Source organism: Streptopelia decaocto, assembly GCF_964273445.1.
Source record: "Streptopelia decaocto genome assembly, chromosome: 23".
Classification (NCBI taxonomy): Eukaryota; Metazoa; Chordata; class Aves; order Columbiformes; family Columbidae; genus Streptopelia; species Streptopelia decaocto.
Genome location: NC_138678.1, coordinates 4,930,849 through 4,948,710, shown reverse-complemented (window position 1 = coordinate 4,948,710; position 17,862 = coordinate 4,930,849). Strand labels below are relative to the sequence as shown.

Genomic DNA, 17,862 nt, shown 5'->3' with positions numbered 1-17,862 from the left:
GGGGAGCAGGGTTGTGGGGAGCCTGGGGCAGGCCCCTCGGGGTGGATAGAGAGGGGGATGTGGGGCAGATTGGGGTGAAACAGGGGTAGATGGGGGACGGGGGGAGGTAAAGGAGGGGACTGGGGCAAACTGGGCAGGGGGGAAGCAGATGGGAGAGACCTTGGGGTAGATGAGGAGGACCCAAGGGTAGATGCGGGGACCCTGGGGGAGATGGGGGACGGGGGTAGGTAAAGGAGGGGACTGGGGCAAACTGGGGGGGAGCCTGGGGCAGATGGGAGAGACCCCGGGGTAGATTGGGGGAACCCAAGGGTAGATGGGGGGGTCTGGGGTAGATGGGGGTGACGTGGGACAGATTGGGGTGACCCAGGGGTTGATGGGGGACCCAAGGGTAGGCGAGGAGGCCTGGGACAGATGGAGGGACCCTGGGGTAGATATACAGGGAGACTGGGGTAAAGGAAGGGACTGGTGTAAAAAGGGGGGGCCTGGGGAAGACCGGGGGGATCCAGGAGTAGATGGAGGAGGAGGAGGGTGGGAGCAGCTGGCAGGGACCCTTGCACACTGGGGGGCCCTGCGACAGATCAGGGGGGCCAAGAGTAGATACAGGAGGATCCTGGGACAGACGGGGTCACCTCAGGGTGGATGGAGATGAACCAGGGGCAGATGGGGGCTCTGGGATGTGCCTCCAGGTGGGACCCCCCCTGCTCCGTCCCCTGGGCCTGCCTTCCGTGGGACCCTCGGTCACCCTCGGGTGGGTGCTGGGCCAGGGCCACCCCCGAGGGTCCAACCCAAGAGGGGAAAATCCTCCTGGCCGAGCCGGGACTCGCTCCCAGCCCCACCAGCAGCCCCCCCACCAGCCCCACAGCACCGCGCCTCAGTTTCCCCTTTCAAAAAGCCAGCTACGCCGGTGGGAGCAGAGGACGTGGGTGTCCCTCATCACCAAAGTGACACCCATGTGGCTGATGGGTGACCCTCACCTGGCTTTGCTCTGAATTTGGGTGTTGGGTCACCCCGGTGGGCTGCGGGTGAGCTGGGAGCAGATGAGATGGGATATAACCGAGTCGTTCCTCACACGCGTGTGATTCCTCCCGGTGGCTTTCACACACTTTCTGTGAAAAAACTAAAAATATATTCTCATTAAAAAACCCTCATCTGAATGCAAAATACACGCCAGAGGGGACACGGGGGGAGCAGGGGGGTTACCTGGAATAAGGGGCATTGCCCTCCCAGCACCGCTGGTTCAGGAGGCAAAATCAGCCCCATTCGGCTCAAATTGGGCTGCAGCCCCTGGCCCGGGAGAGCTGGGGCACGTCCCCCCAGCTCCCGCGCAGCTCCCGTTCCATGGGAAACTCAGAGCAACCCGCTTCTTTGCGGGGTCAAATATGGCGGGGGGGGGGTCCTGCCTCGGGGTCCTCACCTGAGACAATTCTCTCCTTTTAAATTGCTCTGTAATCAGCGGGATCGAAATTAAGTGTTTTTCTTTCTTTCCAAGTGTATTAATACGAGGGAGAAGCTGGCAGAGTCGGGGGGGGCGGGGGGGAAACCCGGGAAAGGCTTTGGGTGGTGCAGAAACACAGCGGGGATGGGGTGGGGGCCGGGGGGTGGAGCTTGAGGCGGGGGGTCAGTGGGGGGGTCCCGGGACAGTGTGGTGTCTGGGGGGGTCTGTGGGGGTCCCGGGGGGTCCCGGGGCGGGTGTGACCGGCGCGGGCCGTTCCCGGGGCTGCACCGCCCCGCCGTGGCCGCGGCCGCCCCTGCAGCTCCGCCGGGGGAAGCGGGAGATGCTCGGGCAGGTCGGGGGTGATGAGCCCCGGGTGCGGTGGAGCCGATGTCGAGGTGGATCCCGGTGTCGAGGTGGATCCGGCTGACAGCGCAGCTCCTGGGTGACGCGATGGACCTGGGGTGTTGTGACAAACCCAGATTTCTCCATGGATTTCTGGGGTGCGTGAGGAAGAGTGTGGGCAGCAGGTCAGGGGGGTGAATCCTCCCCCTCTGCTCTGCCTGGGGAGGCCACTTCTGCAGTTCTGGGGCCAGTTCTGGGCTCCCCAGTTTAAGGAGGACAAGGAATCACTGGAGAGAGTCCAGGGAGGGACACGGAGATGCTGAGGGGTCTGGAGCATCTTTGTGATGAGGAGACACTGAGAGCTGGGGCTGTTGAGCTGGGGAAGAGAAGCTGAGAGGGATGTGATCAATGGATCAGTATCTCAGGGTGGGTGTCAGAGGATGGACCAGACTCTGCTCAGTGGTGCCCAACGCCAGGGTGAGGGGCAACGGGCACAGACTGAAACACAGGAGGCTCCATCTGAACATGAGCAGAAACGTGTTTGCTGGGAGGTGCCGGAGCCTGGCCCAGGCTGCCCAGAGCGGGTGTGGAGTCTGCTCTGAGACATTCAAACCCCTGGGATCCTGGGTGATCTGCTCGGTGACCCCGCGTGAGCAGGTGGGGCTGGGGATCCACAGAGGTCCCCCCAACCCAGCCAGGCCGGGGCTCTGCGATGAGAAGGCACCAGGACAGTTCCTGTCCCTCTCTGCAGGAGCTGAAGCGACCAAGAGACACGGGGTGGTCGGTCACCCCCGAGCCCCTGCCAGACAACAGAGGCTGCGGCTGCTCCAAGTCCCTTTGGGCTCTGAAGAGGTTTCGATGGGCTCACAGATGGGGGGAAAACGTTTAAAATGGCAAAACCCCCGCGGCCAGGAGGAGGGATGGGAACGGGGGGAGGCAGAGACACGTAGGGGCCTGTCCTGCTCTGTGTGTTCCGTGTGCCCCCCCGGCTGCTCCCCAACCCAGCGCGGCGCCTCGCCGGGGCGGCTCCGGTGAGGGAGTTTGAGGCAAACGCGGAGCCAGATTCCAAAGTTCTGTATTTTTCAAAATAAAGATCACACGTTGTTTAGAGACAATCTACACAAGAGTTACAAAAAATAGTCGCCCAGGCATAAGCATACACAGGTTTGTTAATTATACACATATGGTTACAAGTGTGCTTGCAAAAAAGTTCATTGGAAATATACACAAGGCTCTGTAAATGTACACCGTGTAGTGTTACAATTCTATATTCAAACAAGGAAAATTGACAGTATGTTACATTCACTTACAAGTAGACAAAATGCAAAATACAGTTCATCTTCTGTACAAAAAGGGAGGTGATTCACACTTTACAAGGTGAAAAGGGACTCTGATTGTAAGGAAAACCAGGGGGCTGTACTTTTGCACTTTTTGTTTCTTACTGTCACAAAATAAGCAAAACATTACTTTTTAAGATTCAAAAAAACACTATTTGGAACTGAATCATTTCTGTAGAACATTTAGAAAGGATCGCTACTGTTAACTAGGTGACAAATAAAACCAAGCATTTATTCTTCCTTTAGACATTAACTAGGCTGTATAAAGAGAACATTTCCTTCAAAAGAAAAAATTTACTTCTGGTTGAAATTACAATTTACAATATACAACACTATATGCTACGACCATAAAAGGTGTGAATATACACTGAAATGCACAGGTTTTGCTAATTCTTTTTTCTTACCAAAAAACGGGTTTATGTCGATTCAAACTTCTCCACATTTACATTACAGAGGTTTACAAATGTACAATTGTACAGTCAGAAGTATGTTCCACTACTAGGGTACATTATAGATACAGATCAGACATCAAAACAAGAAAATACTACAAATTTTTATATATGTAAAGTCTACACCAAGTATACACTATATATTTATAGAAGCAAGACCAAAGCCGAGTTGGATTTGTTTTTCCTCATGCTAAATAATCAAGTTGTGTCTCTCCAGGTTGACGGAACCACCCGGGCGGGCGGGAACACCCACCCGGCCCCGTTAAAAGCGGCGGGGGGCGCGTTGTCCACCCGGCGCCCGGAGCCGCCCCCGCGCTCGCGCTAAAAACAAAGCATTGACAACTTCCTAAACTTCATTTTCTCTTTTAACCGAAGCTTTAGCAAGTTGAATTTCTCTTTATAAACACCGTTAAATGTGTCGTTGGCGCCATTTAACTAAAATTCCAACCTCTTGCTGACTTTTGACTAAAAGAACCCGGTATCTGCCCAGATTTGCCCGCGAGGCAGATGAATTAAAAACGGTTTTTGTTTGTTTACCTCAAACCAACCACCCTGAAAGTTCCACATTTGGAATATAGATACAACAGTGAACAAAAATGTGGCCTTCCATGTACATTTGATACCTATGTACAAGTATTCTATACACCAGTAAAACAGCAGGGCAATTAGTTAATTAAAAAAAATAATTAGTACATGTTATGCATAATAAAATTAAAGAAATTTACAAAGGCTTTTTCTCTTTTCTTTTTTGTTTTAGCAGTTTAGCAACCAGAAAAGGTTTCTAGGCGTACACTGGGACGTTGCCGGTTGCTGGTTGTAGGTGCGATGGCCGGTGCGCTCCCCCCACGCCGCCGCCTCAGATGATGCCGTTGGGGGGCCCGCAGATGGGCCCCAGGTCCACCCCGTTCTTCATGTAGTACTTCTCCAGCTTGGCCAAGATGTGCTTGCCGTAGGTGTACTTGCGCAGGGTGGCGATGTGAGGCCGGATCTAGGGGATGAAAGAAGGGGTGAGCGGGTTTTAGAACTGGATTTACGGCCCCGCGGACGCTGAGCGAGCTCCGGGTGCCGCTCGGCAGCAGAGAGCGGAGGACGATAAAACGTCCGAACTATTAAAGCACCATTTGCTGTGATCACCTCCATTACCGTGACTCAAACCAATGTTCTGTAACTCACTGATATTATTTTTAGGAGGACCGTCTGGTCAAGCAGGCGGCATCGTCTTGAGCCGTATTACTGGAATCAGGGTGGATGGGGGTGTGGATGAGAACAAGGCTTGTCACACCATCACGGAATGTCCTGAGCTGGGACCCACAGGACCATGGAGTCCAACGTCTGTCCCTGCACAGGACACCCCACAGCTCACCCCGTGTGTCTGAGGACGGTGTCCAGTCTCTTGTTGAACACTGTCAGGTTGGGCCGTGACACCCCCCGGGAGCCCGTTCAGTGTCCAGCACCTCTGGGGGAAGAACCTGCTCCTCGAGTCCCACTGACCCTGAGCAGGGTCCTCGGCCCCAACTTCACTTCAACACATCTGCTAAACGCCCCAAAGAGCTGCGGGTTGGACCTGCTGCAGGGAGGGGACGCAGCGCTCCGGGCTGAACTGCAGCTCAGCGTCTGAACCTGACAATTAAAGGATTTATTCTAAGCAGAGCAGAGGTCTGGAAGCAAATTTCAGCCGCTCACAGCACCTCAGAGCAAAAGTCGCTGGCAACACCACTAAGGCAGAGCCAAGGGCCGGCCCGGGCGCAGCCCAGCAAGGAAAGGGGGTTCTCGCAGTCACATCCTTACGCTGCACAAGTTCTGGCCAGTTTCAGAGGAATGATTCATTTTCAGTACTAGATGAGAAATATCCCACACCAGCAGCACGTTCACTCAATACCACAATTACAACAGAGTCTGGAAGCCCTGGGGAGGATGGGAGCAGCAGGGGGATGCACCATCGTCCCAACCTGAGCCAGGACTGGCCTAAAACCCCACGGGAGACCCGGCCCGAACTCGTCCTGTTGCACCAGCTCAGCTCTGAACCCTTTAAATTCCTATTTCAGCCCAAGGACCATCTTGTCATAATCAGAAACCGATGCCTTTGCCTTTCCCCCGTTCCCTTCCCACGCAGGTCTGGCTGAGGCACAAGAAGCTCCCCGGCCCCACCGCTCGCTCCCCATCCATCCGTCATTCTAACATCTCTACTTTTATTTTTTTAACTGACAGAACTGGCTGTTAAATTAATTTTTCTTTTTTTTTCTAATAAAAGCATTGTCTTTAACAATAACACAAACTGCTTGTTTGTGCTAATAGCAATTCTTACAATTCAAAAGCAGCAGTCGATACGCTCAATTTTCCCCATGATTTCACTCAGCTTAATAACGGCGCTGAGATCTTCATCCTCCGCCAGTCCTGTCATCCCTGTGCTATTTCTGACAACCACACCGATAAGCTCATCAGCATTTTATTCAAAAGACATTGCTTGACGGGAAACAGAACGTGTCAGTGATGATCATTCATACCTTTTTTTTTTAATATATACATATCTATATATAGATTAGCAAAGCTACAGGTCACTCCACTATAATTAAACTGCGTATATCCCTTTCCACACATTTTTATTTCATTATCTTCATCATTTCTTTTGGACTAATACAGATTTTGGGTTAAAATAACTACTCTGAATGATTCCTAAACCTATGAGTTAACCTCTGTGGAGACTGTTTCAGCTGCACCTATGCTTTTTATATACTGATCTATACTGTTTATATACTGATAACTGCCCTGTGTAGGTAAAAATCAGCACCTTTGCACAGAAAATACCCCCTCTTTTTACAAGAAAAAAATCACTTGCTCCGTTTCACTCAAGGATTCTTAACTACACCTGATTTCATTGGGATTTCAGCACAGTTCCCTTAAAAATTAATATGGGTTTTCCACGCCAATGTCAGTATTTTATTTCTACTCTGGCTGGTCCTTTTCTCAGAGTAACAGACCCTGAAACAACGGGACTGAAGAAAACAATCTCTGTTCCACTTCACATTAAAAGCCTATTTTTTTCATTTGTTATAAAGACCCACAGGTGTGACCTTTAAAGGCAGGAAAATGAAGACATAACCTGATTTCTAGCGGCTCTTGCCCCTGAGGCCGCAGGCACAGAGCGCTGGGAGGCAGGACCGGCAGCAGCGCATGTTTCATTCCAAAACATCTTCATTTTTGACAAATATTAAGTCCTGAAACTGTTAGGCAGCCAAACACTGCAGCGTAACGCTAAAGTGTGGAAGTCTCTCACCCAAACCATGTTCAAAACTGAGAAATAGAGCATTTGATTAACGGCTCCAGGCTCAGATGTCAGAGGAACACGCGCGCGGTGCCACCAAACGTCCCCAGCAGGGCTGCACGGCTGCACGGTCCGTGCTCGGGGTTTAGGCGCTGGGGTCTGGCTCGGGGTTTAGGCGCTGGGGTCTGGCTCGGCTCACAGAGCGCAGCAACCTGCTCTCCTCAGCCCAGGCTGGTCTCAGAGAGGGCAAGAGTGTCGTCATCGCCAGCGCGTCCCCAGGCCGAGCGGCAGCAGCACCGCAGCCCAGCTCTCGCTGTTCCACCGGCGCTCGCTGCGCCACGCGCAGAACTGGGTTACTGGGTCAGGAGAGATTGCTGGAAGCAACAAGCTAGTTTTAAGTCCAAACAGCATCTCGTTATTTCACATTTTCCTATTTCAGCTGCTACTGAAATACTCGACTTTGAAATACCTCCGCTGTTAGGTAAATCTAATGGCAAAAGAAATAATCTCAGCCTTATTTTGGCAGTGACAAGCCCTACGTCCCCATCCATCGCCGGCAGCTGCTTACCTTGTGCATGACAATCTTCCGCTGCGCCGGTTCTGCCACATCGATCATCTTCTGTACCACGTAGTTGGCGTACTGATCTTTCATCATGGTGTATAAGGCACTGTGAGGGCCGTCGTTCATAGTGCACACCTCATCGATCAGCATGGCGCGCTCCGTACGGGACGCGTGGGTCACGCACTTCTCCACCACGTTGCTGGAAGAGCAGAGGAAGGACAATTCGTGAGCAGGCGACGTCTGCTGGGCTTTCCATCCGCCCCGAGCAGACCTGTCACGCTTCTGGCAAGGACGCAGCGTTTGGGAGAGAAGTTGTGCAACGTGAAACAGAACAGCAGTCCAAGAGATTCGAGCGGGATTTTGGGTAAAGGACCAGTTCGGGTTTTATTTCACCCAAATATGTGCAACGCTACAACGATGCTGTAGTTGAGATCAGCGTCTGTTCTCCTAGCGAGCCCGGCAGAGCAGCAGATGAGCTGTTCTTTGTTTTTCTCAGTGCTGGAGCACAACAGGAACCGAGGTCCAAGGTTAGAACAACAGGGAAATGCTTATTTAGGAACAAAAGATCTAAGCAAAGACAGAGAACTTCCACCATCCCGGAATGTATTAGATATTAGACTGCCCTCTGGAGAGCCAAGTTAAATACGGTATATGAAAGGGGATGGAGAGTTTTGCTGCTCTTATCTTCTGCATCCCTGACTGATAAAGCCACCGAGTGGATTGCCACAAGTAGCTCCGCTCAGGGACACCCTACACTAATTAACGCTCCATCCGGAAAGAAGTTCAGGAAAAAAGAGCAAAGCAAGTCAGGGAGGCAGAATCTGAAATAATAACATTAATACCACACTCTTCTAATTCTTGTTAATGTTACACTTCCTTTGTGTCCGTGAGTATTAAAGCACTATTTTACTTTCATAAAAAGGGGGAACACGGAGCCTTTGAAGAGCTCAGCCTTCATGTTCAAATGGCTCGAAACACACACAAAAGGAATTTACAGATGTGGGAAGTATTACTGTGTCCTGACATCCACCGAGGTACCTGGGTTTTGCTGCTGGACTAACAAGCTCAGACTGCTGCGGCTTCCCTAAGAGGATTTCATCACGTGTGTCTCAGGACAGCGAGACTCAGTGTACAAACAGCACAGATTCTTCTGTGAAAAGGGGGGATGAAAAGAATCGTTGCTACATTGATGCCCCAAACTCCCCTGAGGCTTGACACAGCATCCCAGAGACAGCGAAATGCTCTTATGGCCTGTTATCATCCAGGGGATAAGGACCACTTAAAACCGCCAAAATAAAACAAACACCACACAAAAAAACCTCTTGGTCAAGTTGAAGAACTTGGACTAGAGCTACTCTTCCACATCTTCCGCCTCCTTCATTACAAGTAAAGCTTACCTTGCCAGTCACTCATCCCAGTGTACAGAGCATTCTGTTGATAAGCAGCAAGTTATTTTCACCTCTTTTCCCCTCCCTACACCCCAACCCCAACTCTTGGGCAAGTCCAGCACGTGTCGGTGCTCCCACGGGGTGTGGAGACTTTGAGGAACAAATTCCTACCTCGCAAATTTGTGTTGACTCAACACGAGCACGTTGCCTCTGATTTCTGCTACAATCTTGCTCTTATCCTCAGGCCGACCATGTTCTAGTACATGCTGGATAACGTAGTTCCCATACTGATCCTGTTTGAGAGACAGAAGCGTGTGACAAACATGGACAGGAACCGTTAATGTCAAGCAAGGTTCTTTTAGGGACATGGGTTAGTGCCAGAGTCAGGTTACGGTTGGACTCCATGATCCTGAGGGTCTCTTCCAACTGAAATGATTCTCTGATTCTAATTAGTGAAGGTGCATTTCTTGTCTGCTACATTCTTCCCCATTCCTCCTCAGGAACGGGGTCCCTGTGTTCAGACAACCCCAGCAACAGCCCGGAACAGGCTGCCAGGAGCTTCTGGATACAAACCAGTAACCAAGAAACCTCTGCCAGCACCCACGTTCCCCTTCCCCACACTGACCTGAACGAGCTGCTCGGTGTGTTGGTGAAGCTCCTCCAAGATGGGAAGGGTTTGCTCAGGAAGACAGTGCTCGAGGATCCTCTGGATCACGCGGCAGCCGTACGGGTGTGTAGACAACGCGAAAACCTGCAACACAGACAGGCAAGCACAGGCAGCGACACATCTGTTAGCCTTTGTCAGTCCTAGAAACCTTTTGGAATTCAATGAATCCACAGCGTTTTTCCCCGAGCATGGCAGGTAACGCCGGCTTGCACGGCAGCTCCAGAGCGTCAACTGGAACCTTCTGCCCCGGGACCAACTGGGCGATCGCGGGCGCATCACAGCCCTGCCTGTACTTCAGCTTCCCCATTCATGGAACACGGCAACCAGCGATAAAGCCTCTTGATTAATAAAAGGAACCCTGGGACAGCCAAGCATTATTAGAAGCTGTGTTAAAACACAGTTTCAGAAAAATAAATCCAGCGTAACGTCCGCCAGCTACATATTTTAGGCTTTGTAAGAAATAGTATGAACCAGAAAGGCTAAAAATGCTCAGCAAAGGATTTTCTTCAACTATACGGATGTCTAAAAGCCTTAATTGCGCTTAGGAGAAGTGACAACAAAGAACCTTCTTTCTCATTGCTCAGGGATTACTAAATCCGCTGGTAAGAACATGACACATTTCATTACTGCTGCACAGTTTTCTGTGTAAAGCACAAAGTCCTATTTGGTTGCTTAAAATTAACAGAAGTAGCAAATCCGAGCACTGAAGTTAAACTGACAGTCTACAAATTTTTAATAACTACGGAGCAAACTGTGCAGGAAAACAGGACTTCAAGTGCAATTAACTGCAGGGAAACAGTCTTGAGGTGGTGAGTTTAATCTTTCACATGAAAGTTCAGATGAAACTGGGACGGCTGGTCAAAGAAATGTCAGAGCCACCAGCCGAGCTCCCGGGGCTGCTCCTGCCTCACCCGGCTCCCCAGCGAACGGCCAAAGCTCAAACTCCAACCAGCACATCTGCTGAGCGAGTTTCCAGCTCAAATCCTGCTTGTTTCGACACAGCCAAGCAAGTCCCCACTTTGACAACTGGTCCAGGGGCAGCCGAACCAGTAAAGCCTGGTTCTTGCTGAAATAACCCCGGGCTGTCCTCACACCCCTGTGGCTAAACCCTCAACACTTCAAAGTCTCCCTCCAAAGCCAATTAAGTTGAAAACGCCCAAACCAGTGATTTTTGTAATGGAAGACGAGCTGACTACAGGCAGAATAAAGGCAGTTACCCAGTGAATATCCAGGACATCAATTCAGGAGAGGATACAAGTAACTGCCCTTCTCCAGATGAAACTCCTGTTTGTCCCCCAGTGCGGGGCCCTAGGGAAGCAGCAGCTCCCTAAGCTGTGCTCACAGAGAGGATCATCAAGTTTACTGCACCCATCCCAAAATTCTGCTCACCACTGTTACTATGAAGATGAATTAATAAGAGACTTGTTTTCCCCTCCATCAGTCAAAAAATACTTGACGTTCTAGGGACACAGGTTTTTGCAAGGATGCTTCACTGTGAAATACCCGCACAAAAATGATAAGAGACACAACCAAAGAGCTTCTGTCTCCCTGACGTTGCTGTGTAAACCCTTCAACTGATGCTTGCTAAAATGCAAAACAGTTGAACAAGTTATAGCCATTCTCATGCTATTCAAAGCAACGTATAAGAACACAAAGAATGAGTCAGTGTCTTGGGGGAGGACTCACCTGCCCCTTAAAGGCGTCGATGATGAACTGCAGGGACTGAGGCTGCACACACTCGATGCACTTCTGCACCACGTGGTTCCCGTTCTGGTCTTTCACGCACTTGAGGACGTGGCCGTCCAGCTCCCGTACCATCTCATTCTATTGGGAGGAGAGGAACAAACAGAAAGCACCACCAGGATTCGCAGCTGGTACATGCAAAGTTTGCACTGCTACTCATGGTCGAGAATAGGGGAGGTATGAAGGATGCACCAGCCTATTTCCAACTGCAAGTGTTTCAGTGGCCAAGTGCTGAGAAAGAAAAATACTATTACAAACTAAAGGTGAAGCACTCCTTTCATTGAACGTGAGTTTCCTCTTCCAAGTTAAGTACCTCAATTTAAGAAACGTTACTGATCCACAGCTTACTGTGCATCCCCCATTTCCTCCTCCGCCCCCTCAACGAAATCTAAAATGCCCAAACTTCACAAACTCTTCGGCTTCACGTGTCACTAAAACGGGGTCTGCACTGGGATAAGACCTTGCTGGTATTTTACACAGGCAAGGTGAAACTGCACAGTAACTAAGGAATCCCAGCAGGTAACGTTTAAATATGACTAATGCACTATACGTGCAGGCTAAAAGCTTCACAACCAGGAAACAGAATGTTATTTTTGTGAATTTAACCATATTACAAACTGGCTGAGTTCAATTTTGCCACTGATACAAAATCAGGCATTTCAGGAGCACAAAGTACTCAAAATAACTTTCTGGAGACAGAGCATTAGTAAATCCTCAGACCAGCAGTGCCGGAGTTTGGGCTGCAGCCCATCACCTGCTGACACGCTAAGGCACCAGCTTAGCCTAGGCCTGACCTAAAGGGAAAGTGTGCTCCTAAAGCCTTGTGCAGTTTAATTTAGTAACCTACATTGAGATTCTTGCATTACCCTTCCCAACACCTTTATTACTAGCTCGCCTAGCACATTTTTCATCTGAGTTCCTCGTTGAAGCCCAGAGGAACTGCTTCATTAATGAGCTCTGGGCGGGACCCTGGCGATCATCCGCAGCTCTGCAGCGCCAGGCCCGGCTCAGCGGGAACCGGGACTCGTACATCTCACTCGGCACGAAAGTGGAATATTGACCCACATATCAAAGTAGTGATATCTCAACGAATATTAAAGACAAAACCCTGGCACTGCTTTCTTCAAGGCATTTAAAAATAACTTCTAATTCATTATCATCCCTCAGTTTCCCCTACATACATAATTTGGTTTCAGGGAATTAACAGACAATCAACACCAGTACCAGTGAAGTGGAACAAGGAGATGACAACGAGACCCAAGAACAGCGCCACATACTTATCATGCACATGAAACATAACAAACATGCTATAAACCAAACCAAAAAAACACCATCCACAAGAGGAACAGAAGGTCGGGGTTCTGGTCACCAAACGGCAAGAAACGTTAAACATCGAGAAGAAAGTTAAAATTGAGACTTACAATTACCTGCTGGTCTGGAGGAATGAACTCGAGGGCCTTCTGGATCACTCTGCAGCCGTACATCTGCAGAGCCAGGGACAGAACGTGCCCACGGATCCGCTCTGCCAGGGCCAACTTCTGCTCCAGGCTGCCAAACTGGGGAGACGAAAACCAGTCAGCACAAGCGCAAAACCCTCCCGCGGCCAAGCGGCACAGCCGCCCTCCCACGCCCAGGCCGTAAACAAGGAACAGCGCAGGACGTGAGCAGGCACAGGCCAGGCGGCTGCTGCACCTCTGCCAGACGTGTGAGAAACGCCAAAGGTGCTGGAGCCACCAAGGTGACAAGTGCCCACTCACTGCCCCTGGATGGGGCTGCTGTAAAATTACTGGGATAAATGAACCACCAAGACTTGGTGGAGGAAGAACAGACCAGACTCAAGGAGGAGAGATGGGCATCTGCTCAACCTCCGGGTATGAAACCCAACACTTCCCTCCAGCAGATGCTCTTCAGTGGAAAAGTTTCTTGTGTTCCTAAATATGTGAGTGCTGACAGCTCAGCACAGCATCCCTGAAAAGTCCTGTTGGACCTACATCTCCTGTGTATGTTGCTATTTATTCGCAGGCCTTTCGCATCTCAAAGCAAAGTGTTACTTTTCAGATCAATCTTTACGAGTCTCGCACCTCAGTCACCCCAACAAGAAGGAGGGAACAGCCCGTGGGGAGGAGATGACATCAGTGTTCGCAGGTATCCACGGTTTTAGCCAAATAAGAGTTTCTACAAGCTTGTCCAGTATTTCAGGACAGCGGGCACCTAAGCAAGACTTGCAGGGGGCTGCAGACTTACTTCGAAGAACTTCTGGATGACGTAATTTCCAAATACATCGACCATTAACTGATAGGCTGCCTGAAGGATCTCGTTGAACACGAGCTGACGTTCTGCTGGGGTAGCGCGCTCCAGTTTCAGCTGAATAAACCTGAAAAAAAAAAAAATCAACACATCTGTTAATACAAATTCCTTTCAAAAGCTTCGTACACTAAGCTCTCGCAAAACAAAATATTAAACCTATCCAGCCATCTGAAACCTCAGGGTGGTTGTGGCCAGGAGGCCCGTGGCCACACGTCATTGTCAATACCCCAAAAATCTCCTCATTCCAAGCAAATCAGATCTTAGAAGAGTAAATACATCAAGGTCTCGTGTCCAGACAGCTCTTTGAAATGAGTTTAACTATGCCAGCGGGACTAGGAGGCAAATTACGAAGTAAGCTCGATTTTAGAGGAGGAACTCCTGCTATCGCCACTGGTACCCAATACGAAGAAAGGTCAGAGTACCACATTACTTGGCTTTTCACACCTTTTCACTGTTCTGCCTCTTTGCTTGAGGATGTGATGCAAATCACTCAAAGAGCAGCTGTTCCCAAAGTTCCCCCCGGCACAGGCTTTCGAACCCCACCTGGACCCATGCTGATCCTGAGAGAACTCCATGATGTGCCCAGCGATCTCCCTCAGCTGTAAATTGGGGTAGCGGTTGTTGCGGAAGTCCTCGAGCAGCCTGCTCCGGCCGGAGGGCATCACGTCGGACATGCCGTAGCGCAGGCGGGACGAGGGGAAGAGCGTGCTGCTGGGGCTGAACAGGCTGGACGCGCTGCTCGCGCTGCGGTACTTGGCTTCGGCCCCCGGAGCAGCTGAGATGTAGCGGCCGCTCCCGTTCGTGAGCCCTCCTGCAAAGGATAAAACCACCGGGATTTCACACACCGTGAAATAAAGCTGCCGAGGGATTCGGTTTACTTCTAATTACTCCTTTTCCGCCGCAATGGGTTTCTGACATGGTTCAACCAGGGAGTATGTATCTCAGCTAAGCCCAGTGAGCTGCCCCCAAAATAACTGCGATGGGGCCGTGCTCGGGCGTAGCTCTGTGGTGTTGGTAGGATCAGCTACAGATTCAGCAAAGAACAGACTGTAACAGCTTCTGTTCTTCGCTCTGTGTCAAAACTGTCTGTTGTCAATTCCACCGCTCGCTAACCTGCTGTTTCTAGTTCCACCTTATCCTCCGTCCCCACGTTTTTTTGCAGGTTGCTGCTGTGCAACCGACTGATAGAAGAGGCTGGGCACAGAATTGAGAGAGATAAGAAAAGGGCAGCAAGGAGTACAAAAATTTTTGATAGAAAAAACAAATCACTATTAAATACAAGTAACAATAAATTAGAAACAATAAATACTTTTAAAAATCCTTTGCTTTCACAAATGCCCTACAGATTTCCATCCACACTAAGACAGTCACGGGTATGGGGAACAGGTAACACTTCACCACACAGTTTGCAAACTGCGAGACTTGACAGGAACCAAATTAAACCTTTATACAGTGTCCTTGCCTATAATTGTTGGAAATGTGCTGAGAGCTCTAGCAGAGAACTCTCCCCTCTCTCGCAGGGCTCGGGTTCCCTCTGCTGGTCACACGCCGCAAAGATTCCTTGAGCCACTGTGGTTTTTCCCGGGTGGGACAAAGTGCTCCCAGGAAAAAAGCTCTAATCGCATGGGAACCTGAGAAGCCAACGTGAGGCAGCGAGGACAAACCGCCTGAAGAACACAAAAGCTGCCAGAAGTCTCTGCTAAGAAGGGCAGAGCTTCAGGGCGAATGTCGGTAGAGCTGTCTGCAAAGAGAACAGACCCTGTCCTGGCAGCTGCGTATGAGCGGCTGCAATAAAAACATTAAGTGGAATAAAATAAAAAAGAGCTGAGTGAACTGCACTTCTCTGCCATCAGCTTTTAGGGATACTAGTGTAGAATAAAGGGGCAAAAACCCTAAAGAAGAGACAGGACTCCTGGAAAAATGTCTGGGATATGTCAGGAGAATCTAGATCTGGGAAGGACAAAGCGCAGACTCTATCCTGGGGGTTCTGAGGCGGACGTGTCACTCGGACTCACACCGTGACAACTGAGCCTATTCTGAAATGGAAACTCATCTCCATGCTCACTGGGACACTGCAGATGGACATTACCCTGAATTACTGACTTCAGGGAAAGAAAAGGACGAGCCAAAAAGAAAACCCCGCGGAGCAGCGGGTGTCTCACCGTGGTGGTCATGTCTCCGTACCAAGGGACAGCGGCTCAGGCTCTTACCCAGGTTTAAACTTGAAGATGATCCGTGTGAAGACAAGGAAGGCGGTGGAGTCTGGGAGTGGCCGGGCCCTTGGCTGGGCAGGGGCATCCCCACGGGGCCGGGAGACGAGGAGAAGCCGAGGCCGTTATAAAAACTGTGTCCGATGGGTGTCAAACTGCTGGACGTTCTCTTGTACAGGTCGCTGCTCCCGGTCAGGGAGTCCCGGCGGGAGCCGCTGCCCGTGTTGGAGTTCGCAACTGAAAAGAGGAAAAGAGAATGAGGTGATGTCGATAAACTGCCCGGGCCACCAGTCAGTACAACGGCCCCTCCGAACCTCCCTGCTCCAGGCCGGGGTTTTCCTAAGGGTGCTGCATGTGCCCAAGTGAAATGCACTCATTAAAACCATGTAGTCAATGATTGAGCAGAAATCCCTGATTTAAAAAATTAGCTTTGTATTTACAGTTTTGTAGCTTTTATACCAACAGAACACATCCAGAAATACAGCTCCAAAAATCTAGAAATCCAGGAAGATCAAGAAGATACGAATCTACCTAAAGGAAGCGACAGAACGAGACGCCAGCGAACATTCAGGCTTTGGGAAACAAACACTTGGCGCTTTGCTGCCGAACCTTCCAAAGGTCTGTGTTCTCCAGAGCTCTTCCCCCTAAGCCTATCACTTGGTTTAACAGAAGATATTAGATCACTTAGATTAACAGAAGATATTAGATCACCCTACAAGCACTGCCTCGTATTTATTCTTTGGCCATTAGAGCTAAAACAAACCCAACACGAGATTTTATCTGCTCGTGTTTACTTAAGAGTATGTACAGCTTCGTGTACATTAACTTGAAATCCTTGTGCTCACCTTTCATTCATATCAGAAAACAGCTCCTGTTTGCACCAAGCTTTATTGGGATGGAAATCAGAATTCGATTTAACACACCCCCCCAGCGTCTTTTGAAGAGTTCTCTTGACAGTCTAATACAAACTCTCTAAATGCGCTGCCAACTCGAGAAAAAAATCAATTTTGCATTAAAATCTTGTTTAATAAATAGTGAAATTGTTAACTGTAATGAACTGATCATTTGTCATGACTGCACACAAGGTCTAGAAGCGACGGCCTCACGTTTTTATTCATTGACTGAGGCAAAACAAGTTTGTGCATCTTGGCATTGAGCAAACTACTAATTGAATTCAATTAGTTAAATACAGTGAAGTGAAAGAAGTGGATGCTGTGTTTACCTGAGTCCATGAGGGTTCCAATTCTCAGGTTGGGTTTAAGAAAACTATTTAGAATAACTTCTATTTAAAACGGGTTTGATGCAGTAACAGCACGTCCTTTGGTCTCCTATGACGGAGCAGGTTCAAAAGGCACGTTTTAACTTGCCCTGCACACTGATGAAAGCAGCGAAGTTCAGGACATAATTACTACCTCTGAGACTAAGCAGTAATTAAAACAATTGTTCTACTTCAAAAAAACAAACCCACAGACACCTTCGGGTTTGCTTTTTTCTGAAAAAACAACAAAAAATCTTTGTCTCCAGCTGCCTAATCGCAACCAGTGAGTGACTTTCTTGGTGTGTGATAGAAACAATCCCCAGAATAAAACACAAAAACCACCTCAGATCAGCTTTTTGAAAATCACGAAAAGTTACTTGGGTGTTTTTCTGAGGTCAGACTTGGCACACGGGTGGACACCACCCCGGAGCCCCTTCCTGTTAGTCCAGCACCACCAAGCACACGCAGGGAAAGGCAAAGAAACTCAAAGCTGCTTAAAAACTTCATCTGTGGCAACGCAGCAGGTGAGGGGCTGGAGCACAAGTGTGATGGAGCGGCTGAGGGACCTGGAGAACAGGAGCTGAGGGGAGACCTTCTGATCTCTGAACTGCCTGAAAGGAGCTTGGAGCCAGGGGGGTCGGGCTCTGCTCCCCAGGAACAAGCGCCAGGAGCAGAGGAAACGGCCTCAAGTTGCGCCAGGGGAGGTTGAGGTTGGATTTAGGAACAATTTCTTCCCCAGAGGGCTGTGGGGCATTGGAACAGGCTGCCCAGGGCAGTGCTGGAGTCACCAGCCCTGGAGGGTTGGACATGGAGATGAGGGTCTCAGGACATGGGACAGGGATGGGTTATGGTTGGACTCTATGATCCTGAGGGTCTTCTCCAACCAACATGATCCTATGATT

At 49.8% G+C, this 17,862-nt stretch overlaps 1 protein-coding gene across 8 annotated transcripts in view; it reads right to left on the bottom strand.

The window, feature by feature from the left end:
- Nucleotides 1–2,836: 2,836 nt before the first annotated feature.
- PUM1 (pumilio RNA binding family member 1) overlaps nt 2,837–17,862 on the bottom strand; it is a 55,506-nt gene continuing 40,480 nt past the window's right edge. For 6 of the 8 annotated variants that reach the window (XM_082071404.1, XM_082071407.1, XM_082071408.1 and 3 more), the window contains 9 exons: nt 15,703–15,939; nt 14,036–14,303; nt 13,430–13,559; nt 12,607–12,741; nt 11,129–11,266; nt 9,401–9,526; nt 8,947–9,068; nt 7,394–7,586; nt 2,837–4,551 (listed from right to left, as the gene is read on the bottom strand). In XM_082071404.1, the coding sequence (XP_081927530.1) occupies nt 4,420–4,551; nt 7,394–7,586; nt 8,947–9,068; nt 9,401–9,526; nt 11,129–11,266; nt 12,607–12,741; nt 13,430–13,559; nt 14,036–14,303; nt 15,703–15,939 (1,481 nt within the window). In that variant the 3' untranslated portion in view covers nt 2,837–4,419. The remainder of the gene's footprint in view (nt 4,552–7,393; nt 7,587–8,946; nt 9,069–9,400; nt 9,527–11,128; nt 11,267–12,606; nt 12,742–13,429; nt 13,560–14,035; nt 14,304–15,702; nt 15,940–17,862) is intronic. The other 2 variants (XM_082071406.1, XM_082071409.1) reach the window with 1 other exon arrangement.